This window comes from Histoplasma capsulatum, assembly GCF_000150115.1.
Source record: "Histoplasma capsulatum G186AR genomic scaffold supercont2.1, whole genome shotgun sequence".
NCBI classification, from domain to species: domain Eukaryota; kingdom Fungi; phylum Ascomycota; class Eurotiomycetes; order Onygenales; family Ajellomycetaceae; genus Histoplasma; species Histoplasma capsulatum.
Genome location: NW_025544801.1, coordinates 1857133 through 1871281, shown reverse-complemented (window position 1 = coordinate 1871281; position 14149 = coordinate 1857133). Strand labels below are relative to the sequence as shown.

Sequence of the window (14149 nt, the reverse complement as noted above, 5' to 3'; positions counted from 1 at the left end):
AATTTTGCCATATAGTTCTCGCTGAATCTCCGCAAAATACATCCTACCATCAATTGATGTATACATATATATGTATATATATACATCCCATCACCTTTTGGGATATCTACGCGCAGACGGGAATATTTAAAATATGCATTTGCTGTAAAACACCACTAGCTAATGGTGATAAAAATACGTTTATAAGGGGGGGAACAATATCCCTGGCACAAAACAACCACACTAACACTAAAATCCAAACAAGCAAGGCCAAAATGAAACATAGGGGCATCTACCTAGGTAAAATGTGTGAAATCTCATGGAGGCATAAGGAGGAAATGGAGGACACCAAGCCCAGAACATAGCAGAGTGTAGGGTATTGGAATAAGTACGATATAGAGATAAAAAATAGAAGAGAAGCTCAGAAACGTCTCAGAAAGCTGTAGGTGTGCACATGTACAAAAAAAAAATAAAAACGGGTGTTTAATAAAAGCAGAGTCGTATAATATGCCATTGTGGAACGCCCGAGTCTGAAGGAAGAAGAGAAAGAGAAGTGAGACAGGGCGGGTATACTCGCAGATGGGACAGAGAAGAGTAACATAAAAAGGTGAAACATCATAAGGGAAAGGAATGGGGCATAGACACGATATAAAGGAGATATAAAAAGAGACAAACAAGAATTAAACAGAGCCAAGTAGACGGAATCACGGTTAATGATACGGTTTTCGCAATCATTCATGTATGGACAAGCGTAGAGCGGTTGTTTCTTCGAAGATCTGAAGTTTGCAGCAAGGAGAATGCAAAATCGAAACGAAACAAAGGCAGTCATAATTTCTCATCGTTGTTTTTCAGACGTCCGCCTGCATCTTGAAGGCCTGTTTTTCCTCATCTACCGAAGTGCGCTTGCGCATGATGGCGTCCTGGCTGGACATTCTCCTACCTAGCGCACGTTCCACCTTCGCACCCAGAGCGAGCTTGTTGAGATTATCTGTTTTCTCGGCTGTAGGCACAAATCGCTGTTTGGAGAGGGGTTTGTTCTCAAGACGTTCTAGACCCGCACCGAGTTCTTTAATTTCAGCCAGACGGCTATCGCCAGTCATTGCGCTGGAGATCGTGTGGTCGGATAGAGCGAGGGAGGCTGTCCCGCTGATTGTGGAGAAACGTTGGGAGTTGGAGACCTGTTTTCGCCCCGTGGGGTTGGGGGGAAACTCAGTATTATTATTCTTGCTCCGGCGTGGTTTTGAATGGCGTGATGTCAAGGTAGAGGAGAAGAAGGGGATTTTGAAAAGGTGGAGGCAAGAGGAATTTTGGAAAAGAGAGAGCTGGGAAAACCATACAGAAGGAGCCATTATTGGCCGTTGAGAATCTAGAGACTGTGGTCGAGCCATGAAGAAGCCACCGAGGGTTTCTGAAGGAGATGAGACAGGCCGTGCGTCAGTCACTTAGCCTTCCCAAGTATAAGGTAGACCCTTGTTCATGGAAAGGGTTTTATATATAAACCCTAGAACCTGATGGATCTGGGAATGGGGTCGGGAGAGCGTACAAGAACGAATCAATTGGCTTGATTTCCCTGTTATTAGTATCTTGGATTTCTTCTTTCCTTTTTTAAGATTGCGTGCCCTAGGTGATCGAAGTTTTGGTTGAGATCTGGTATCACAAAAGTTAGCACAGTCGGATGAGCGCCTCCACTCCAATCAGCGGAAGGCTGAAATATGTGATAGGTGGCTTGGAAGTTAAGTCACAGGGCAAGAGAGAAAGAAAGTCCTCGGATCCATGGCATAAATGTAGACTAATAGGTGAATCTTGCAGTCGCCAATCGGCGGGAAGAGAGAAAGCCCATAAAGCCGCAAAGACGCCATTTCCTAACTGTAAATTCTTGGAGAGGGGGGAAGGAGAGAGGAGGGGAGAGGAGGGTCTGACCGACAAATGAAGCTGACAATAGAATCGACGATGCCTGACGCACGAGGGAGATGATCTTCGCCGGCTCACAGTCAGGTTACGGGCAAAATGGAACGTGTCAGATATTCCGGAAAGAGGGAGATCGGGGGGCGCGTGGACTTGGGATGGGGAGATGAAGATGGTGAAGACGCTGAAGAGACAGAAAAGTTGGCGAACGACGTTGGCAAACAGCAGCACTGGGCAATCTCTCCATGGGGCGCGGGTCGACGGGGCACATCGTTTCGGGTTGCGGGAAGTCTGGTCGTACTGGTTGCGTATGGCAGTGACGCGGTAATTTTCAGGGCAGTCAAATAAAAAAACCTGCTGCGCATTCCATTTGTCCCTGCAAGTTCTTTGCCTTGGCCAGAGAGGTCAAGAAATAACTACTCATTTAGACTCTCCAATAAGTATGGCCACGCAATGAAGAATGCTACTGTTGTTGAACCTGCCTATATCCGCTCATTCCTCTGACTACTAGTACTACTGGTAGTCAAGAATGAATGCAGCAGTTGATACGGGCCATCTGAGTTACGCAGTACTACTAGTATGTACTCGACACCTGCAATATGCCATGGCATGCCACTGTTCTTCCATGCTGATTTCCATGCTCTGATGCTCAGCTCCTGCCCCTTCCACATCCCCACGGAGGTGATACGATCGGCTATGGCAATCGAAGTCCTTCGGTCTGGGAACATATGCAGGGGCTCGTTGGCCACATTTTAGCATGGAAAATTGTGGTCGCCCGTCTCTTCCTTTTCCTGCCGACTGTTCACGGGATCCGTAATTGATACGAGTTGCCTGATCCGTCGTGTGCTTGTGTGCTCGTTGCCGGATTATATTGTTACCTTGTGTGTTCAAGGCACCTGAAGTGAGATAGATGAGCGCCTCTTAAATATTTCGACCGACGTCGGTTCCTTCCATGCAGCTAACAACCAATCCCTCGTTTTATTATTTACGCATTTAAGAGAAAAGGCTGGATTGCTCGTAAGGAATTTCTCACGAGAACTTGTTTTCCACCAAAAACGCCCCTGGTTTTTTCAAAACCAACCTGTGCCAGGGCCAACCAATGGGATCCGGTACTTGGCGCGGTGGATGCCCCGTGCTGTCGTTTTAGCCTTATCCTGCCACGTGTGATTTGCCTCCATCATCTCCGCCTCCACAGGGGGTGGCACCAACTCGCCACAGTGTGGATGCACGGGGCATATGTCATCGGCTGGGCCAAGCTTCTTCCCGAGCTTCTTCCCAAGGAATCGAATGCATTGTCGCCAGCCATTCTATCCCATGAAGTGAGACCCTCACAAGAGGATTGTCATGGTCATGGCAATGATAAAATAGCCTGTCATTGTACTGTGCATAGTACTGGTACACGTCTATCGGATCCTGGGCGAAGAAGAGAGGTGGGAAACAGAGGAAACACAGACGGAAGGGGAAGGGTCCGGATAGGAATTGAATAAACCGTAGATCTTCGATTTCTCGGCTGTCTCCCATCCTATTTCTAATTCTGTCGAGTTTGTTTGTTTACCCTATTGGAGAAATCTAAGGGGTGTCGTTTAGTGCAAGGATGCTGTGCAGTAAGATATCACGCATCCACCACGGCTTGGTAGCGTAAATACCTCCACCCATGTTACGAACTCACACTCCATCAAACCTGTTTTCGACTCAATATAGACATTGCTGCGGGTCTGGGTGTGTTGCACGCTGAACAAAGGGGTCAAGTGTTCTTTCGGCCAATAAAACTTCATTTACATCGCACAACTGCAGTCTTCCATTCAGCTTCTTTGCATCTGCTACTTTGCTTCACTTCATACATACACTGCAGTTCATGCAGATACCCATCCATCCATGTACCTACCACCATCGATCTCAATGTAAACAATAAATCGAAATAGTAGTTGCCTCAAATTTTAGCCTGCAATTAGTGTTGACACAGTAAAGTTCAATGATCTTATCTTCCGCCAAAGTATTAATTACTATCCTTTAAAGCTTGCATTACATATGTAATAAGTATCAAATATTATGAACCTGGAGAGTGTCTCCTCTAGTATTGAAGGCATCGATGCAAAAAGGAAGGCTTATCTACAGGACCGGCCTTCAATTACAGAAGTGAAAGGAGGCAATTAGATAAAAGCAGTTCATTCAGTTGCTAAAATGGATGTCAAGTGCACGAGTAATTCACAAAACTATACTCCGTATACATGAAAAATTATTTCACATTCGGTTTGAGTCCATAGGTGGCTTAACAAACACTGCCAGATTTCTTTATGCTCGACCCATGGATCGATCCTTCGTTGATATTTTTCTCCTGAATCGATGCATCGAGAACGTCGCTTTTTACGTTGGAAAATGGAAAAAGGACTGTACTGCACATTAGCTTGAGGAGCAAAAAATTTTCATTCTCGATCCATATTCGAAATCCAAGCTGGTCGAAAAAGAAAGAAAAAGTAAAAAGTTTCTCGCTTTTTTCATAAACCAGTCAGTCGTCTTCTTCAGATATACGCAAAGCGTCCCACAGGTTGATCCCAACCCCAAGGACATACACTGTCTGAAGTAGTACTTAATGCTATCCTTCTTAGCCAACGCCTTGGTTAGCGATTAAATTCTCTATTGATATCAAAAATGAACGGGAGCAAAAAAATTGTAAATATTTGATGGATGAAAAGCATGCTGTATGAAGCCTAGGCCAAATCAAGTACCTCAGATCTAATCTTATCAATCCCCTGAACTTTATTTCTCGCACTATTCTGGTTAAGCTCATCCACCAGCGTCATCCTATCGATTTTCTCCCCGCCATCTTCTCAGTTCCGCTTCTTTGGCCACAGGATAAGCAATCAGATGCTGTTTGATTAACCCTTCACTTGCTCGACCCACTGCTGCCTACTGCTATCTACCTCCTTCGCCATCGCGCTATCTATTTTTGCCGCCCTCAACAGTCAATCGCTGTAAGAGACAAGCCGAATCCCCACAGCAAATCTATCCGGGTAACGACCCCTCGCCCGCCGGCACAATGCCAAAACCAAAAACACTGCTAAAGGAAATGAAGACGAAAAAGAAATCAAGGAATACTGTATGTAGTATTAAGAGCATCTATGTGAATTTACTTCGCAGTCTCCATTTGGGTTTCTTCCCCAGCTACTCTTCTCTCGCGCAGCGTGGTTCGAATACTGTGTGCCTTCTTTTTAAAAATTATTATCCCCCAGCAAAATTCGATAAACATAGCTTTTTTCGCCCTTCCCCTCTTTCCACCTTTTGCCCTACCTGATTTCCATATCCGATGGAATCAAATCATCTCCTATTAACCACAAACGCGATTAATTCCCAGGAACCTGAAAACGCGGATGAATACCTTGCTGGTAAGCACAGATATACACATAGACATGGCTGGCCCATTTGCCCATTGCCATTGGCAATTGCTATCCCTCCGCGCAAGCCATAACGAGCTATATCCAGCATGGAAACTAACCAACGGCCCTAACCCATCTATTTATTTCCACCCGTCCCAGCCGGCGTCGAGTTAGAAGAAGCTGGAGAAAAATGGCGAGCCGGAGACGCCGTCAAGTCCATGCGGTTTTTCATGCGCGCTATTGAAATGTATGATACAGGTCTGAGGAGGTTTCCGAATTCGTTTGATTTGGCATACAATAAGTACGTAACCAAGTGCCATTTGCAAAGACTACCCCACACCCCTCCTCTTTTTTTTTTTTTATTTATTTATTTTCCTCGCCATCGAAGGAATTAGATTAAATTGAACCTGCTTCCTGGCCATTTCCATTTCTCTCCTTCATAATTTATTCACATTACACAGGGCGCGAATACAATACGAAATAACCCAACATCCAAAACTAGCAACCCAACTCCCCGGCCCGGCCGTCGAAATCCTCCACATCGCCCTCAAATCCCACAGACACGCCCTAACCCTCCAGCAAGATAATGCGGAAATCCTCTTCAACACCGCACAGGTATTGACGAGTTTAGCAGAGGCGATCACGGATGGAAAACGGGCTACCGAGCAACATACACATGAAGCTCGCAGATATTTGCAGGAAGCGTTGGACCTCTTCCAGCGGTGCCTAGGCGTGCAGGAATTGCGGTTTACGGAAGGGCAGCATCAGCAAGCTGAGAATGTGACCATGGCGGAGGCTGGTATCGTTGATCGCGACGAGCAAAAACCCAATTCGATAACAGATCAGCCGATGGAGGGGTCTGAAACTGGAGGTGGAAGCGGGACGACGGAGCCCACACGGTCGGAGCAGTGGGCCACAGTCATCGAGCCAGTGACCAAAGATACACTTGTTGACACCGCTGTAGCGCAATTGGAGACATTGGCTACGTTTTGCGGGTTACTTACGCTCGATCCTGGAAGCACTCTTGCATGGATAGAAGAGTATTCTGCAGACCTGCTAAGGGAGAAAATTGCGGTATATGTAGAGGGGACAGAGAGGCAGAACGAGGTAGCGCTCGCACGTGCCAAGTTCATTTCAATGCTGGCGGAAGTCTCGTTTCGGAGCGGGAGGATTGATTTTGACACATATAACAACGAGCTGAGCGAAGCGTTCGGAGATGTGAAGGATTTGTCTGCGAATCCGGGAGCGCTTTGTAGCCAAGCAGAATCGCTAGTGGCATTCAACTCTGCCATGGCAGATTGCGACCAGCCATACAACGAGGACACGTTCAATAGGCTGTTAACGCTACGATGGCAAGCGCTATCGTCAGCCCTGGATTCGCTTACCGCGGCGACGAAACTTCCTGAAGCTCAAAATTTACCCAAGGTCCACCTTGCGAGAGGGGACGTGGAGATGTATCGTTGGCGCTTGGGTCGGCAGCCTTGGAACTATCAAGTATCCAACGCAAATGCCGCCACCCTCCTGAAAAACGCGCAGACATACTATCGCGGAGCGGCTGCTCTTGCCAGAAGGGACGGATTAGACGAACAGGATCGAGAAGGGGCAGCAAAAGAAGCACTGGCCTTTGCCTTCGCGGACGACATGCAGAAAATGGAAGGATTGACAGCAAGCTCGGAAAAGGAATTGAGGCAGATAGCGGAGGATATGGTTGACGACGGGTTGGTTTCGGCTGAGGACATGGAATGGGCTTTCCGGAAAGCTGTCCCGGATGAGATCGTGTTCTGAAACCCAGTGATATATCCTGTAAAATTTTTTAAGACCCGAAATTGTTGGTTATCCTCACACAAGAGATACAACTCTCCGTCACATCATCCATGTTCAGCTCGTAAACGTCGAACGTAAAACATATGCATAATATCATGAGCGCTGAGCAGCTCTGACTTCATTGTCCATTTCCTGCGCCTCTTTACGAAGACCCTGGTTTGCATCAAACTCTTCCGTAGCAGTTGCTGCGCCCTCCACGTCGCTAATGACTGCTTCAAGGCCAGACAATAATCGCTCAATCTCCCGTCTCTGAGACTCGATTTTCTCAGAAAGCTGGACATTCTCCTTTTGCACCCTTTCCAGCTTCGTATTTAGCGACGACTGTGCTTCTGCGAGATACGGCTCAAGGTGCGCTTGGTAAAGCTCGTTTGCGCCGAGAGTGTGAGGACTATAACAAAATCATTAATTAAAACAGGCCACTTTTGTTATTTCCAATGTAAAACCAATTTGGATTTTCAGGGATGACACTCCACAGAAAAGAAAAGAAAAGAAAAGAAAAGAAAAGAAAAGAAAAGAAAAGAAAGGAAAGGAAAGGAACAGGAACAGGAACAGGGAAATAGAATAAGGAAGAGAAAAGCAACTCACGGCACACTCGCCTCCCCCTCCCCATTCTCCCGCCTCAGCCTCGCCTCCCCAACCAACCGATCCAACTCATTCAGGCCCCTAAGCACCTCCCTCTCCCTTAACACGTCCTCAAACTCCGCGCGCGCGCTCTGTTCCAGCTTCGCATTTAACTGCCTCCATAGCGACTCGAGACTGTGCGGGACATGTTTGGCCGGCGTGGGAAAGCAGGCGGAGAAGTTCGCGTAGGAATTGGCGCGGAGGGTGCGCAAGAGGGCTTCGGAGAAGACTTGTTGGAGGCGGGAGGCGCGGGGTCCGGGTGTTAGAGGGATAGGGGCCGGGGGAGGAGGGGAGGGCGAAGCGGGGTCTTGTGGTGGTGGTGGTGGTGGTGGTGGTGGTGGTGGTGGTTGTTGTTCTTCTTGCTGCTGGGTGTGGCCGTTTGGCGCTGAAGAAGTTTGTTCTGGTGGCATTTTATTTCCTCTGAAAGGGGAAATCGGGAGATGTCGCTCACGTATTGAGCGATTGGGAGGATGAGGGTGGAGGGATATTTAGATAGGATTGCTCGCGACGCTTTTGCGAGGTTGCTACACAGCGCGAGATCACATGACTTAAATTTGGATGCGCGCTTTCTTGACCCAACAGAGGCAAATATGTAGTCCTTTGTTTCCCAGGAGGTTGGAGAGTAATTTACTAGAATAAAATGCAGATCAGTGGCTACATGATCTTGAATAATCGATTCTTACACTCTCTAGAAGTCTTTCACTGTATAATCTTGCGAAATCAGCTTCAACTCTGACCAGAGACGAAGCCTGATCAATCCCTAACCTGAAACCATATATCAAAAATCAAAACTAAAGCGGATCCAAGGTCATATCATGACCAATTAAAACTGCATATGGAATTAAAGAGTTCCCACATTAACATAAAAAGATAGATGCCCATCGTAGGTTAGGAGGTAACACGAAAATAATAGATCCCCGTCCAACGACAAAAAACGCCGCGCTGCTCAGTCCACCCTCCATTTACCTAGTCGTCAAATCAATCAATTAATCCAACACACCAAGCCTATTGGTTCAAGGAAAAGCGGGGGGAAACGTAGATAGAAACTGAGAGAAAGCCAAAACACCTCTCAATAGCCGCTTTGCGAAACAAGTCCTGATGCCCCGTACCCACCAGCCGACATCTGCTGCTGTTGTTGCGCGGATTTCTGAGCCTGTAGCTGGTTCAAATCCTGAAACCAGCGATGGCGCAGTGCATCAGCAGCACTGATGCGCATTTCCGGCCGAAGCTGCAACATGCGACTCAACAAGTCCAATCCCAACTGGTCGATCTGTGGTAAGATTAGGCGGAGATCCTGTGTCGCATAGACTTGGAAGTTGGGTTTGTACTCAGGGAAATTGGAGATACCGGGCCACGAGCGCTCGGAGGGAGTGCCCATTAGACGGAAGATCTTTTGCAATTGGTCCTCGTTCGTTGTGCCGGGGAATAGGGGGCGGCCTGTATACATTTCTGCCATGATGCAGCCGGCGGACCAGATGTCGATGCTGGTGTTGTATGTCCTGCTGCCCAGGAGGACATCTGGGGCACGGTACCAGAGGGTGACGACTTCATTGGAAAAGGTATTTACGGGTATTCCAAAGGCGCGCGCCAGGCCAAAATCACCCAGCTTCAGCTGGCCCTTGGTGTTGATGAGGAGGTTCTGCGGCTTGAGATCGCGGTGGAGGACCCTGTTTTCGTGGCAAAATGCGATGCCGCGGAGCAGCTGCTGCATGAAGGATTTAATGGTGACATAGTCTAGTTGGCCGCGGTCGCCGCGTGAGTCCATGTAGCGTTTTAGATCCTTGTCCATGAACTCGAAAACAAGCATGAGTTTGTTCTCTGTGTGGATGACGTCGTAGAGGGAGACGATGTTTTCGTGCTTTAATTCTTTCATGAGTGATATTTCTCGGATGGCTGTTGATGGTGTGCCTTCCTCTGAGTCTAGGTGGATTTCCTTCAGCGCGACCATCTCGCCAGTCTGGCGGTTGCGCCCTTTAAAGACCTATTCACACAAATATCGCATTTTAAACCAAGTCCATAGTAAAAGTAGGAAGCGGGTGAAGGGATAAGAAGGATCGCGTCACATACTGTAGCATAGGTTCCTTCACCAAGCTAAATGAGAAATACGAGTTAGTTTAACTTCAAAAGAAAATATTCGGTGCAGTAAATTTCAAAACCAACAAGCTGCATACTTTCTCAAGCTGCTGAAAAGAACTGGGTGGTTGTCGTTTGTCCATTGTACTGGGTGCCGCTCGTGCTGGCGACGGACGGAAGACTGGATCTTGAGGAGAGCGATGGTTTGCCAGAAAGGTGCTTGGAGCGACGAGCGTGGAAGCGATGTTTAAATAAGAGGCCGTCGTCGCAGCAGTAACGGCGGCGGCGGCGGCGGTTGTGGATGACGAATGGTGAGGAAGTTCCCGGTGTTCTATGGATTGGGAGGGTGTGGAGGTGTCCATAGCAAGATTGTCGCGGGGTATATTTGTGTTGTGAGAGGGTTGGAGTCATCCCCTGTAACTAACCAGGTTATGTACCCCAAGGTGCTATGCTCAACAAATGGCAGACGATAGAGGGTCGGCCTTGGAGTAGCAGGGCCATGTCTTTGGGTGGATGCCCCGAAACTCCGCGAGAGCTGCTGGCGCTTAGGGTTTTGGTTCTTTGGCTCAAGGGGCATTTAGCCACCGCCTGGGCGATTAGGTTTTATGTGGAAATGTCGAGATTTCTGACCTTTCATCTTATGAAAATTGCCGCCCATTCTTTGATTAGATGTTTCAGAAACTCTTGAAGGCGTCCCATAATATTGTATATAAATAGCTAACAGGCTTTCCAGAGGAGTAGTGCACAGAGGTCTATTCAAACAAGTGTTTTGCATATTATCATCGTATTTAAAAAGAAATTTTAGAAATAGGAATTTAAACCCCTGTAGTTTCAAGAGGCCCCGTTACTGGCCAAAATAAAACAATGAATGGTTCCTCTATATCAAGCCAGAGAGATTGGGTCAAGATGAGCAGCAACCTGCGGAAGAACAAACTCCGCCCGCTCACTACATCTCACACGCATCGTTGGGTCAATGAATCCATTTCCATCCGCCTCCTGGAACAGTCTAGCTTCATTGCGGACGCCCCCAACATTCAAAATTCCAATCGACATCCCCCGCGCGATGGCGCGTTCCACAAATCTCCACGCGGAGAAGGTTGCCAGGCTACTCCCCAGCACAAGAAGTTTCCCCGCCTCATCGACCGCATCTTCAGCTTGCTCCTTGACACGCTCATCGACCGATTCCCCAAACATGATCACAGCCGGTTTCAGTATGCCCGCATTGGAAGTGGGAGAAATGGCCCCATCGGGTTCCGCCTCTACTCTCCCCTGCGTGCCGTCGCGGAGCAAGGGCGGATTCTCCAGGCAGTGGGGACACGGCGGATAGCGGAACTTCGAGTACGGGGCGTTGGGGAGATCCACATCGCCGTCTGGATTCATCTGTAGCCCCTTCTTCTGCTGTTCCTCCCGATCATGTGTATCCAACGCGCCCGTCTTCGCAATCTGTTCCAAAAACTCAGCCCAGGCTGGATTAAGCCGTAGCAACACGGCTTGGAAGTCTTCCCGCGACATTTGTCGGCGACAATTAACGCATACAAGCGAGCGTAGATAGCCATGCAACTCGACAACTGGGATATGCGGATGGGCCTTGGAGTGGAAGGAATCGACGTTCTGCGTAATAACAGAGGATATATAACCCTTCCTACCCAGCTTGCCAATAGCTGCATGTGTATCGTTGGGTTTGGAGTTCACGAGCGTGGGCCATCCGACAAAGCTGCGGGCCCAGTACCGCTTCCGGGCCTCGTGCTGGGAGACGAATTCGTGGTAGAAGATGGGGCGGTAGGTTAGATTTCGTCGGTAGGTGCCATTTTCTCCACGGTAGTCTGCGAGGCCTGAAGCGACGGAGATGCCGGCGCCTGTGAGCAGGACAGTTAGTTCGTTGCGGCCGACATCTGTGCCTCTGAGGAAGGGCGGGGGAGGGGCGGTGAGGAAATTAGAGATGGCGTCGATTGCGCCAGAGATGGAGTTGGCTGAGCGGGGGTATATAAGCGGAGGAGGGAGAGGGCCCGTGAAGGGGATTCTGATCAAGGGCTTCGACATGAGAAGATCGGCATGGTGGTGTTGCGTAGGAACCACGCTGGAGAACCGTGATCGATGATGCTAACTAACTATTTAAAAAGTATTAAATAAATAATTCAGCACATCAATGGCTTGAACCCTTGTTTAGCCCCGGATCCCAGAGGTAGCAATTCTACTCCCTACCTCTATATAGTTTACCAGTTAACTAGCTAGCTAATAAGAACATCGGTGTTATTAATCGACTGCTTATTTTGTTGCAGCAGTCAGCGGTTATTATAGTTCCAACGTGAGCTGGCGTTGGGGAATAGTGTGTGGTCTGATCCTCGGTGGTGTGGGCATCCGGAGCTGGATAGAGGTTGTTGCGTCGTTCCTCTGCTTTAAATATTCTATTATTCTGTCTTCTCTTCCTCTGAGTGCTACGTAAGTAACTAACTACCCACAGCCCAATTCTCACCCGATTTATTTCTCCTTAATAGTAACCAGTGCGGAGGAAGCCTTTGAATTCTGCATCCGAGGGCTGGCGGTAAATAATGGCACCCTGTCTCGCCTGCTGGCTTGTCGATTTATCTTAGCTCCGGGAGCTACTATCAGAGCTTATTCTCGAGATCATTTGTTAAATATCTTTTCTCTATTATCTTGTATATTATTTTCCCAGACAAGATACCTATTCCAGTCGGTCGATGCTGCGACTCAGGTCATGATCTTACCACAGCCTGCGGGTTGGAGGGGCCGAGTCCGACTGGCCAGGTTGCGCCTCAAGGCGCCTCTTCCCATTGTGCTGCATCACGAACTCTCGCTTCATTCTCGTTGCATGCAGGTTCCACCGCCCATGCAACTGGCCCAGGTCTCTCCTCCACAGCCCGCGGCTTCAAGACGGTTCCCCAGATCGTTAAAGCAACGTGTCTCGCCCTATTCCAATCCCACCGCACAACCCTTGTCCTATGCCCACAATATAATTAACACCAGATTACCACCTCTTCACCCTTCCATCCTCTGTCAGTCCTCTCCACCTTTCCTCGCATTCATGACGGCGACGCAAACGAGATCCCACGGCGGGCACAGCCACGGCCATGGCCACGGCCACCACCACCACCATGACAATGTATACTTAACATCCAAGAACAAAAACGACCCTGGCGTGCGGATCACGCGAATCGGCCTCCTTACCAACCTGGCCATGGCAATAGGAAAGGGATTTGGGGGCTACGTATTCAACTCCTCCGCATTAATAGCAGATGCCTACCACGCTGCCACAGACCTCGTGTCGGACTTCATGACTCTTGCTACTGTGTCCCTATCGCTCAAGCCGCCAACCTCACGGTTTCCCTTTGGCTACGGGAAGGTCGAGAGTCTCGGGGCTCTGGGCGTGAGCAGTTTGCTTTTGTGTGGAGGTGTCCTGATGGGCTTAAATGCGGCGGAGGTTCTGCTCACGCAGTTTTTCCCAGCCATTGCTGAGTCGTTCGCGCACCTGGGGCTACTGGGACACGGACATTCCCACAGCCACAGCCATGACCATGAGCTGCTGGGGCCGAATATTAATGCGGCATGGCTTGCGGCGGGCTCCATTTTAGTGAAGGAATCGTTATACCATGCCAGTAAGTCCATTATCACCGTATCCCCGTAATATCTAGCAAAAGACACCGACACTCATAACCCCTCGCGCTCCTGAACAGCTATGAAAGTTGCTCTCCAGCGAAGATCCTCCGTCCTGGCATCGAACGCCATTCACCACCGCGTCGATTCGCTCACAAGCTTCGTCGCCCTCCTCACCATTGGCGGCGCCCATGTCCTCCCCGACGCTTCCTGGCTCGATCCAGTGGGCGGGCTGATAATTTCGCTAATGGTAATTCGAGCCGGATGGGGAAACACGAAGACCTCATTGCTGGAGCTAGCGGATGTTGCCATCGATGAGGAAATGAACGCGTCCGTGGAGGAATCGACTCGGAAAGCTATAGCGATGCTGCCGGATGGCGGTGGGAGCGAGATAGAGATCCGGGAGGTGCAGGGGATTAAATCGGGTCAGAATCATCTCATGGAGATCGAGTTGGCAGTCCCCAGCTCGTGGTCTGTTGGACAGACACGGCTGGTTGAAGAAGCTATTCGGCAGCGTGTTGGTTCGCGGGTTCGAGGTGTGAAGCGGCTAAAGATACGATTCACGCCGAATACGGAGCGGGATGCAAGCTTCTTCGAGGAGTTTATTGCGCGGGATGCGAGCCCGCGCAGCAGCCCAGAACCAGAAGACGACCAGGCTAATGGATCTGTTCACCATAGTCACCATGACCATGGCAAAGCTGGGGCTTTAACTTCGGAATCACAGGCTGAGAATGAAGGGATGGCCAGTAAGCGACGCTAAA

The 14149-nt window shown here is 49.0% G+C and overlaps 8 protein-coding genes across 8 annotated transcripts; 3 read left to right on the top strand and 5 right to left on the bottom strand.

Moving 5' to 3' along the window:
• Positions 1 to 827: 827 nt before the first annotated feature.
• On the bottom strand, positions 828 to 1328 carry HCBG_00602 (uncharacterized protein; the record flags this gene model as incomplete). The annotated part of the gene is made up of 1 exon (XM_045427652.1): positions 828 to 1328. The coding sequence occupies one exon, from the start codon at positions 1326 to 1328 to the stop codon at positions 828 to 830; it is 501 nt and encodes a 166-aa protein (XP_045291627.1).
• A 658-nt stretch (positions 1329 to 1986) lies between these two features.
• Positions 1987 to 2705, top strand: HCBG_00601 (uncharacterized protein; the record flags this gene model as incomplete). Its single annotated transcript, XM_045427651.1, has 3 exons — positions 1987 to 2208; positions 2408 to 2461; positions 2538 to 2705. The coding sequence occupies 3 exons, from the start codon at positions 1987 to 1989 to the stop codon at positions 2703 to 2705; spliced, it is 444 nt and encodes a 147-aa protein (XP_045291626.1).
• Positions 2706 to 2954: 249 nt separating this feature from the next.
• Positions 2955 to 3589, bottom strand: HCBG_00600 (uncharacterized protein; the record flags this gene model as incomplete). Its single annotated transcript, XM_045427650.1, has 4 exons — positions 2955 to 3065; positions 3217 to 3297; positions 3339 to 3440; positions 3566 to 3589. 4 exons carry the CDS (start codon positions 3587 to 3589, stop codon positions 2955 to 2957), a joined length of 318 nt encoding a protein of 105 aa, XP_045291625.1.
• Positions 3590 to 5188: 1599 nt separating this feature from the next.
• Positions 5189 to 7119, top strand: HCBG_00599 (uncharacterized protein; the record flags this gene model as incomplete). Its single annotated transcript, XM_045427649.1, has 3 exons — positions 5189 to 5267; positions 5418 to 5559; positions 5720 to 7119. The coding sequence occupies 3 exons, from the start codon at positions 5189 to 5191 to the stop codon at positions 7041 to 7043; spliced, it is 1545 nt and encodes a 514-aa protein (XP_045291624.1).
• Positions 7120 to 7175: 56 nt separating this feature from the next.
• HCBG_00598 (uncharacterized protein) lies at positions 7176 to 8113 on the bottom strand (the record flags this gene model as incomplete). The annotated part of the gene is made up of 2 exons (XM_045427648.1): positions 7176 to 7470; positions 7668 to 8113. The coding sequence occupies 2 exons, from the start codon at positions 8111 to 8113 to the stop codon at positions 7176 to 7178; spliced, it is 741 nt and encodes a 246-aa protein (XP_045291623.1).
• Positions 8114 to 8355: 242 nt separating this feature from the next.
• HCBG_00597 (cyclin-dependent protein kinase PhoA) lies at positions 8356 to 10242 on the bottom strand (the record flags this gene model as incomplete). Its single annotated transcript, XM_045427647.1, has 3 exons — positions 8356 to 9684; positions 9771 to 9794; positions 9875 to 10242. 3 exons carry the CDS (start codon positions 10136 to 10138, stop codon positions 8773 to 8775), a joined length of 1200 nt encoding a protein of 399 aa, XP_045291622.1.
• A 287-nt stretch (positions 10243 to 10529) lies between these two features.
• Positions 10530 to 12105, bottom strand: HCBG_00596 (silencing information regulator; the record flags this gene model as incomplete). Its single annotated transcript, XM_045427646.1, has 2 exons — positions 10530 to 11884; positions 11979 to 12105. The coding sequence occupies one exon, from the start codon at positions 11814 to 11816 to the stop codon at positions 10659 to 10661; it is 1158 nt and encodes a 385-aa protein (XP_045291621.1).
• Positions 12106 to 12700: 595 nt separating this feature from the next.
• Positions 12701 to 14148, top strand: HCBG_00595 (mitochondrial metal transporter 2; the record flags this gene model as incomplete). The annotated part of the gene is made up of 2 exons (XM_045427645.1): positions 12701 to 13390; positions 13469 to 14148. The coding sequence occupies 2 exons, from the start codon at positions 12820 to 12822 to the stop codon at positions 14146 to 14148; spliced, it is 1251 nt and encodes a 416-aa protein (XP_045291620.1).
• Position 14149: the final 1 nt, after the last annotated feature.